The sequence below is a fragment of the Trichomycterus rosablanca genome, chromosome 19, assembly GCF_030014385.1.
Source record: "Trichomycterus rosablanca isolate fTriRos1 chromosome 19, fTriRos1.hap1, whole genome shotgun sequence".
NCBI lineage: Eukaryota > Metazoa > Chordata > Actinopteri > Siluriformes > Trichomycteridae > Trichomycterus > Trichomycterus rosablanca.
In genome coordinates, this window is record NC_086006.1 from 27,860,346 (window position 1) to 27,870,436 (window position 10,091).

The window sequence follows — 10,091 nt, forward strand, 5'->3', positions numbered from 1 at the left end:
TCTTGACATGATGAACAGTTTTAGAAGAGAAGCAGTCCATGTTTTGGCTTATTAATCACTCACTAAACAGTCATTTAATTAATCACTCACTAAACAATCATTTAATTAATCACTCACTAAATAGTCATTTAATTAATCACTCACTAAATAGTCATTTAATTAATCACTCACTCTTACTTTCTGAGCAGCTTATCCTAAGCAGGGTCGCGGGGCATGGTCGTTTGGTTGCTGGAGCCTCTCCCAACTCTCAATGGGCACAAGGCACACAGAAACATCCTGGACAGGGCGCCAGTCCATTGCAGGGCATACACACAAACACATTTACACCCTAACACACACACACACACACACACCTAAAGGCAATTTTAGTATCTCCAATTGACCTAAATACATGTCTCTGGACTGTGGTAGGAAACCAGAGCTCCCAAAGAAAACCCACAGGTACACGGGGAGAACATGCAAACTCCACACAGAAAGAACCCTGCACGCTCGAACCCATGATCATCTTCCCTTATTTATTTTTTTTATCATTTATTTCTGCTGACTGCTTTCACCCTGGTTAGGGTTGTTCTGGGTCCAGTACAACCCAGAAACAGCAGGCAAAACCTGGGAATTCATTCCGTTTAGGGGCCAAATCATCACATGGTCACATGTAGATGCAGTTAATGTAAGCCAATCCACTGTTTGCATTATTTGCAAGACCTGGGGAGACTGGCGTGCTCCCAGGTGAAGGAAACACTGTGAAACTCAGACAGTGAGGATTAAAACCCAGGTTCTCAGAATCCACGTAGATGATGCAGTTGGTGGTGTAGAGAGCTCGTGTAATTAGAATTCCTCGTGTTGACTGCTGACCTTAGCAGGTGACGCCTCTATGCTTATATCAGATAGGGCTTGTTTGACTGGACCAGTTAAAATGAGTTCCATGAAGAATGCATGGAACAGTGATCTCTTTCCAAGGTTAAGAGGAGAATCCTGTTACCTTATGTTGAAGGGAAATGTGTCAGGGTAAACAGACGTAATCTATGGAGCACCAGGAACAGGTCTGCCTGTTAAATGAATGAGAAGTAACACCTTATTTATAAGGTGTTTATTTCGTCGAAGTCAAACTAAGTAAACAGTAAGTTAAAGTGGAGCCATGCTCATTCATTAACTGCGGTGCGAGTTCACATCCGGTCTCGGTAATGACGCAATAACCCACCTACCAAGAAACTCTGGTGTCGCTGCTCAGCGCCAGTCTTCCTGGAAAGCCACATTGTGTGTGTGTGTGTGTGTGTGGTGTCGTTCATCCTGCAAGATTAAATCCCTGAACAAAATTCCTGGTTTTAAGTTGCAGCGCATTAACGCGACGCATGCGCATCAAGTGCCATACATGCGACTTATGATGTCATAATGTTTACTCTAGTTTACATAGACGCTAATATAAATGTATACGGTGTGATTACGTAACAAGCTAAATCTGTCTGATGAAATATCTGCTGGCACGGATTGGAGATGCGGGATCAGATCAGATCACACACACACACACACAAACACACACACAAACACACACACACACACACACACAAACACACACACACACACACACACACACACGCATGCACACGTGATCAGGCTTTCTGGGAATGTTCCTGGAAAGCGGTGCGCTGCTGCTTCAATACGGAGGAAACGCCGTCAGAAAAATACACATTCAGACCAGATCCAGCACTCAGAACCAGCGACTTCAGAACATCACAACACGATTCTAGTCTGCTTTAATATTATACATATTATATTTATATATATACACACACCACACACACCTCAAAATAACCTGGAGGATTGTCTCTGGAAACATGCGCAATGCTGCTGCTGCTGCTGCTGCTGATCAGGTCGGACCAACACGAGGTTTGTGAACCTGACTGCCTGCTGTTTGGATTAAACATGGTTTAGATTTCATTCTAAACCTCTGATTGTCGGACTCGGACTTGAGCTAAAAGATTTTTATTACATCTGAAAGAAATTCTACTGGATCCTGGAACTTGGCAGCGCTTCGGTTAATAGAGCTGTGCGTCTGGACTGGAGAGGTAATTTTCTATTTATATCTATAATTGTTTAAACATTAAAACGTGTGTAAAATAATTTATTTTTATATTTATATTTTTTCTTATACAAGTATACATTCAGGGTTTTACTTTATAAAAGAAATAGAACGTTTTGCAAATGTAAAATATAGCTTTAAAACAAATGCAGTATATCACAATAATATCTTATAATCCTAAATCCAGAGTAAAATGTACTTGTTTAACCTTTTATTGTATTAAAACACATTCTATAGCAGTTTATAATTTATAGTAATTGTGATTTATTCCAAAGCATTAATTTGCATCCTTCCACATTATCAATAAACTATATTTATGCAACCAATTTGTATCAAATAAACAAAGAAAGCAAATGATGCTATATTTTACAGTAGCAGGATATTATGTTTATAACTATCCAACCCTTATAGAATACTGCTTTTCTTACCTACTACTAGTCTGTATGATTGTATACATAAGTACAAGATTTTAAACATTCCTACAGACACCACTGGGACTATTGTTCTGAAGTTCCAGACTCATGGCGCAGCAGCAAATCTGCCTGACCATGAAAATAAAAAAGCCCAATATTTTGTCCAGATGCCTAAGCAAGCTCTCCAGGACTGTAAAAGACTTACAGGATGACCTGATAAAGGCTGTGGCAAATGACTGCAATTTCCCTCTGGGATCAATAAGATCACTCAAAAAGCAAGGATTTCATGGCTGTTCTACAACGTACAGCTTTCTTGAACAAGAAGCACAAAAAAGGTCGATTGTAATATGGCAGAAGGAATTTGTGCAGGCCTGCACAGTTCTGTGACATTAAAACTTACAGAAATACCAAAGCATTTTGTGTAGGATGGTGAAACTGAACCCTGATTTCTGCTCATATATGCACATATATCATGCAGCCTTATTATCTGGATTTTAAAGGCCCATTTTAAATGTATTTTTAGATTAAAAAAAAAAAAAAACCTGTAAAGAGCCACCATGGCTGCAGGTTTTTCTAAATAGTTTACAGCATTTACTAGATGCTTTTATCCAAAGAACCTTACAACTGTGACTAAATGCAATGCAAGCTATTGAGGGTTAAGGGCTTTGGAAGATGGTGCCAGCAGCAGAGGATTTGTAATAAGAAACTGGAAATTACTACATTTTGGAGAAGAAAATGCAAAATCTTGTCGAGCCAGACTTCATCGGGTCCTCGCAGGCTTTAAAACAGCACATGGCTTTAGATCAATAATATCAGAGCTCTCGAGTTAGAAGTAGGTGTGTAATAATTATGCATTAAATAAATCATTGTGCTCTCATGCCCTCAGGATTCACCTTTTCTTAGATTTATGGGATGTGTCAGATAGTAAAAACAATGCTATTCTAATAATAATAATAACAGACGCTGCTACACAATAATCACTCCTCTTTTATTAAATCCACGCTGCCCTTTGGTCTGATCATTTGCCAGTTTATCCATCATTTTATTGTTATGCTGAAGATCCCCAGATTTATGTTAGCAAATAAAGTACCTCCACCCTGCCACCACCCACAACCATTTCCTGTATCAAACACTGGAGGCATTTCAGCGTTCAGAATGAAATCCCAGTAAAACCAGAGTTAGATCACTGGCCTCAGAAGCTCCTGCGTTTTATTTGTCGATGCTTTTTTTCTGCATGCTGCTGGTGGAAACATAAAGCTTGTCTGACTGTGAATAGTGTCGTTCATGTTCAGACTGCTTCTCACTCATAGCAGAGCTGTTTTTTGTGGTTCTTTATCCCTAAAGGCTCTAAAACCTTTTTACATACTGAAGAGCTTTTTCTCTGTGTTGAGAGATTTGTACAGCGATATAAGGTGTGTGAAAGACACTAAATAATAATAATTATTATTATAATTATAATAATGATAAGAGCAACAACAATAGTAGAAATAATAATAGTAATAACAACAATAATATAACAACAATAATAAAATAGTAATAATATTAATACTATAATAATTTGAGTAATAATAATAATAATAGTAAAGAAAGTAAGAATAATGATTTATGATGTATAGATATTACTTATAACAATAAACAGCAATAACAATAATATAAATAGTACTAATAACAACAATAATGATAATAATATAAAAGTAATTATAATAAAACTAAAATAATATATAAGCAATTATAATGTATTAAAAAGTAGTAATAATAATAATAACAATGATAACAATAATACTAATAATGATAACAATAAAATAGTAATAAAAATAATATTCATAATAATAACAATAATAATATTAAAAATAGCAACAAGAATAGTAGAAATAATAATAGTAATAACAACAATTATATAATGATAATAATACTATAATAATACAAGTAATAACAATGATAATAGTAAAAGTAATAATAATATATATATATTATTGATAATAAACAGGAATAATAATAGTATGAATTAAGAACAACAATAATGATAATAATATAAAATAATTATAATAATAAAACTATAATATTATATAAGCAATTATAATGATAATAACAATAAAATAGTAGAAATAATAATAGTAATAAAAACTATATAATAATAATAATATAATAGTAATCAAATTATAATATAAGTAATAATAATGATAATAATAGTAAAAGTAATATATATATATATAATAAAAAGCAATAACAATAATAGAAATAATAATATAACAACAGCAATAATGATAATATAACAGTTATTATAATAATAAAACCAAAATAGTAAAAAAGTAATTATAATGATAATAACAGTAATACTAATAATGATAACAACAATAATATATAATAATAATAATATATAATAAAAGTATATATAATATTAATATATAATAATAATAACAGTAATAATAATAATACAGACCTTAATCCTGATTATTCTGTATAAATTATATTTAACCGGCTGAACATTCTGCCACAAAAATGTATAAAAGAATTATATTTCTATATTTCCTTCACTTTCATGTGCAGCTTTACAATAAAGGACATATTAACAGTCAGGATGATCAGAATACGGATATTTGATCATATTTGGGGTTAAAATGGTAACGGAAAGGAGGAATGTAATGTCGGAGAGTCTAGAGGCGCCTGTTCACGAGCACAGACACACTTACACTACAAACAAAATACTTACTGATACTTACTGTACTTTATTATATTTATTAAATGATCTTTTCTAGTTTTACTCATCATTTCAAAATCTAGATCATTAACAAACTAAATTACTGTATTATGGGCCTCAGTTTTACTAACACAAAAACAAGAAAGGACCTTCCCCAAACTGTTGCCACTAAGTTAAAAACATCTACCTAATTTATAATAATTGATATCTATTAACTGTTAGTCATGGATGTGGCTGGGACATCAGATGTGAGTAAACAGGAGGCGTTTAAACACTTTCAGCTGGATTATGTGATTAAATGTGTTTATTTTTAGGCTCATTAAAATAAATTGAATCTGATTTTCCCAAGAAATCTTAAACTTGCTCCGTATTTTATTCATCAGTTTAGCATCAAGTTATTTTTGTCACCGTGTGTCTCTTCTATTTCGTACCCCGGACCCCCCTGAGCCGCCCCTGCGAGTAACATTAGGCAATAACCAGCATTTCCATAAATAGTTTCAAGTCTTGTGTCCAACTCTGCCAAGGGTACAAACGAATCTTCAGGGTGTCACTTCTGTACCAATCAAGCGAACGTTTATTATTTTATTGTTTTGTTTGTTTTTCTTCAAACTGGGACAAATATGTTTGTTTATTACATTATACAGCCAAAAGTATTTGGACACTGGATCATGAGCTTGTTTTGATGTCCAATTTCAAAAACAAGTGCTATTAAAATATAGTGACCTGTGTGTTATTTTCAGCTAGAACAACACTCGTCTTCTGACAAGACTTTGGAGTATGTCTGTGGGAATTTGTGTCAATTCACTAGGTAAAGAGAATTTGCATGGCTGGGCACTGATTGATTAGCCGATGTTTCAGTTCCAGCCTAAAGACTCGTGACTTGACTCGGACTCTAGACTAAAGACTCGTGACTTGACTCGGACTCCAGCCTAAAGACTCGTGACTTGACTCGGACTCTAGACTAATGACTCGTCACTTGACTCGGACTCCAGCCTAAAGACTCGTGACTTGACTCGGACTCTAGACTAATGACTCGTCACTTGACTCGGACTCCAGCCTAAAGACTCGTGACTTGACTCCGACTCGTATTTTGTGACTCTCTGTTTCACCCTAAAACCGCTCTGTTTTATAATTAATTTAAACCTTATTTAGATAAATCCTGAATATTAAAGCTGATAATCATAATAAAGTGTTAAATTCAGACTCCGCTGTAGGTCTGAAGCACTTAGTGAAATAATTTATGGAGGTGTAGAAACGCTGACAGATTTACACTCTCAGGAAAAGCCCAACCTAACCCCTTCCACGAAGCTGTAAGCGGCTTTTATCTCTCGCACCACACCCATGTTTGCATTTTTTCCTCTCATATCTGATGTAGAATCTCTAGATGACGTTTCAGCGACGGCTCTGGCACGGACTGAACGCGGCATGCACGTTCACGCACGAATCAGCAAAATAAAACAAAAGGTGTTTGATTCGTTTGCGGCCGGCTTCGCGCCTCTCGACTGTGAGCTCGGCAGTAAGAAATGATTAAAAAATTAAGAGAAAAATACAATAATAAAATAAAATAATAAAAATAATAAAATAAAAATGCACAATTATCAGCAAACGGACATTTAATGCAGTATAAAAATATAAAATCAAGCCGCTCAGGTGGCGCAGCGGTAAAGTACGCTAGCTCATTAGAGTTGGGGTTTCTAATACATCGTATCGAATCTCAGCTCTGCCTTCCGACTGGGCCGGGCGGCTGCATGAACAACGATTGGCTGTTGTTCAGGGTTAGGGGTAAGAAAGTCGGATCATAGGTCCTCATTACGGGTGCGACTGCGGCCCCTGCTGGCTGACTGATGGCGCCTGCACAGGGCTGAGGAATAATGCTGATGGGGGTGTGGCCCGTCGGTGTATGAACTCGACTCGTGCAGGTGAAAAATGCAGTCTGTACTGACTGTACGTGCCGGAGGGGGCGTATGTCAGTTAAGAGGCGTCCTCAGTCGGCGGTGAAGGGTCGAATCAGTATAAAGAATTATACTGAATTGCATCCCACTGTTCTGGGAAGCGGGCGGCATGGTGGCTCGGTGGGTAGCACAGTCGCCTCACAGCAAGAAGGTCCTGGGTTCGATCCCCAGGTGGAGAGGTCCGGGTCCTTTCTGTGCGAAGTTTGCATGTTCTCCCTGTGTCTGCGTGGGTTTCCCCTAGGAGCTCCGGTTTCCTCCCACAGTCCAAAAACATGCAGTCAGGTTAATTGGAGACACTGAATTGCCCTGTAGGTTTATGTGTGTGTGTGTGTGTGTGTGTCTGCCCTGCGATGGACTGGTGCCCCGTCCAGGGTGTTGCTGTGTGCCTTGCGCCCATTGAAGAGCTGGGATGGGCCCCTTCCTCGCGACCCTAATTGGATAAGCGGTTAAGACAGTGAATGAGTGAGTAAGTGTTCTGGGAAGCCTTTTTACAAGACTTTGGAGTGTATCTGTGGGAATTTGTGCTTGTTCGGTCGATAAAGTCATTGCGGTCAGGTGCTAATGTTGGAAAAGAAAGCCTGGCTCACAATCCAGGTTTAATTCATCCCAATGAATTCCTGGCACAGCGGTAAAATCTCAACTCTGCTACCAGCAGGCTGGGCGCCTATACGGGCGATGATTGGCTGGTCCGAGGGAGGGAGGGTCAACTGCTGCAATCATGACCTCTGCTGGTTGATCCATGGTGCTGCACAGAGACAGGGGATAATGGAGAGGAGTGTGTGACTCTCTGTGCGCGATACGGATCTCTACATGAACCCACCTTTTTTTAGACGCCACTGAATTATACTATTAGTACGAAGCTGTTGGTGACATGTGCAGCTTTAATATTTTGATGTTTGTTGCAGCATTGTTGTTCAGTTTTGTCTGTTTTGTTCGCCTCTGTGTCTGCGTTGCTTCAGATTTTGGATGGGGCGCACACACTGCATCTCCAGCTCAGCAGAACCGAACGTGTGTGTGCTCGAGAGACGAAGCTGCCAGCTCCATGAGCTCCACGCCGAGACGCCTGGGACTCTTATGATCCGCCTGGACTGCCGTCCCCAAAAATTCGCCCCTGGCATTCGAGGAAAGGAGCGCAGGCTGGAGCCGAACCGAGGGGATTCGGACGAGGAAGCTCAGAGATTAAAGGATGCAATGACGCACCTGCACGAGTCGGGTGAGGAGCTTCGGTATTTATTCTCCCGACGTCACTGCATCGGCCGCTTTAGAAATACTGGAGTGGGGCTCGTGTGGGGGCCACAGGGGGGGTAAAGTGGGGGCTGTTGGGGCAAGAAAAGACACTGAATGTCAGAGTACATGAGTACTTTTAAAAACGTACACAGCAAACACAATTTACTTCATTTCTGCAATATTTAAGTTTTGTACTTATTTATTGTACTTTTTATTTTGTCTTAAACTTCTCATTTATTAAATAATTAATTTGTTTATTCATTTGGAAATATATTAATTTTTCTTTGCATGTGTTTGCTTTTTATCAATTAATTACTTTAATAATTATGTATAATCATTTAATATAATAAAATAGACACTTATATTCCAGCTGTTATTTAGAAGCTGCTCTATTATTCAATAATTTGCTTCATCTTTATTTTATTAACGATAAATAAACATTTGGTTGTTTTTATTCTTTCGTCTGGTTGGGCGCCAACATACAGACATGATTGGCTGCGTCTTGAGGGGGGGGGGGGGGGGGGGTTAATCATCACCTTGAATAAAAATGTGTTACTACATCGTACCCTGTGATTTTGGGGACACCCGACCCACCACAGCCCTGATCAGGATGAAGCAAAGATAGGATAAAAGTGAAATAACGCACAGTTCTGATCTAACCTTGGTACTGTGTTTTGTCCCTGCTGCAGGCTGGTACTGGGGCTCGATGACAGCGGCCGAAGCTAAAGAGGTTCTGATCGAGGCTCTGGACGGTTCCTTCCTAGTGAGAGACAGTTCGAACCCGGGCTACCTCCTCACCCTGTCCGTGAAAACAGTGCTGGGTCCGACTCACCTCCGCCTCGAGTACTCCAACGGCCACTTCGGCTTCGACTCGGTGGTGATGGCTCGGCCTCACCTCCGCCAGTTCAAGGGCGTGCTGGACCTGGTGCAGTATTACACCCTGGCGTATCGCAGACAGGCCACCCAGAAAGAAGCAGGCGTGAACCACGACGCCCTACACACGGGAGAGAACACTCTCCAACTGCAACTGAGTAAACCGCTGCACAAAACAGCGTGCAGTTTACAGCACCTCTGCCGCGTGGTCATAAACCAACACTCACAGAACCACAGAGATTTACCTTTACCTCAGAGGCTGAAGGACTTCCTGTGGGAGTACCCATTCATCCTATAGACTGCTTCTTCATGTCCAGTATTGTTTTGTATTGTAATTCGGGCTTCCCTGTGTGTTCCTAGTAACAAGCGTCAATACTCTCATATAATATTCATAGGAATCCCAACCTGTCGTCGTATTGGATTAGTGATTAATAAATGTACAATAGCGCCCACTTATCCAGGGTAAATGTGTTCTAAGACCCCCCGCGGATGCCAGAAATCGTGTTTACTACCAAACCCGTTTTTTGTTTTCACTTCGCTGAAGCTCTTCACGGCTTCTCTTTGGTTTTGCCGGCTTCCAGCATCATTAATTTTGCACTTTGGGGCCAAATTATGGAAAACAAGTTATTTTAGGACTCAGAACGGAGTGCAAATTAAAACCTATGAATTGTTTCTTTCAGGTCATTTTATTCCATATTATCAGAAAGTGAATCCACCAATAAGAAGGGAGGCTACTGTAAATAAAGCTGCCATAATTAACCCCGCCCTTTGTCATATCCATGACCAATCAGAACATGAACATCTATTTAATTACAGGATTAATAAAAAATAAAGAATTCCTTCATAAATGA

The 10,091-nt window shown here is 39.0% G+C and overlaps 1 protein-coding gene across 2 annotated transcripts; it reads left to right on the forward strand.

Moving 5' to 3' along the window:
- The first annotated feature begins 1,686 nt into the window (after positions 1-1,686).
- On the forward strand, positions 1,687-10,091 carry LOC134333337 (suppressor of cytokine signaling 2-like). Of its 2 annotated transcripts, none has more exons than XM_063015289.1 (3): positions 1,687-2,063; positions 8,100-8,353; positions 9,057-10,091. In XM_063015289.1, exons 2-3 carry the CDS (start codon positions 8,107-8,109, stop codon positions 9,536-9,538), a joined length of 729 nt encoding a protein of 242 aa, XP_062871359.1. In that variant the 5' UTR covers positions 1,687-2,063; positions 8,100-8,106; the 3' UTR covers positions 9,539-10,091. The 2 variants fall into 2 exon arrangements, with proteins under 2 accessions (XP_062871359.1, XP_062871360.1); XM_063015290.1 differs by lacking the exon at positions 1,687-2,063 and adding an exon at positions 7,471-7,602.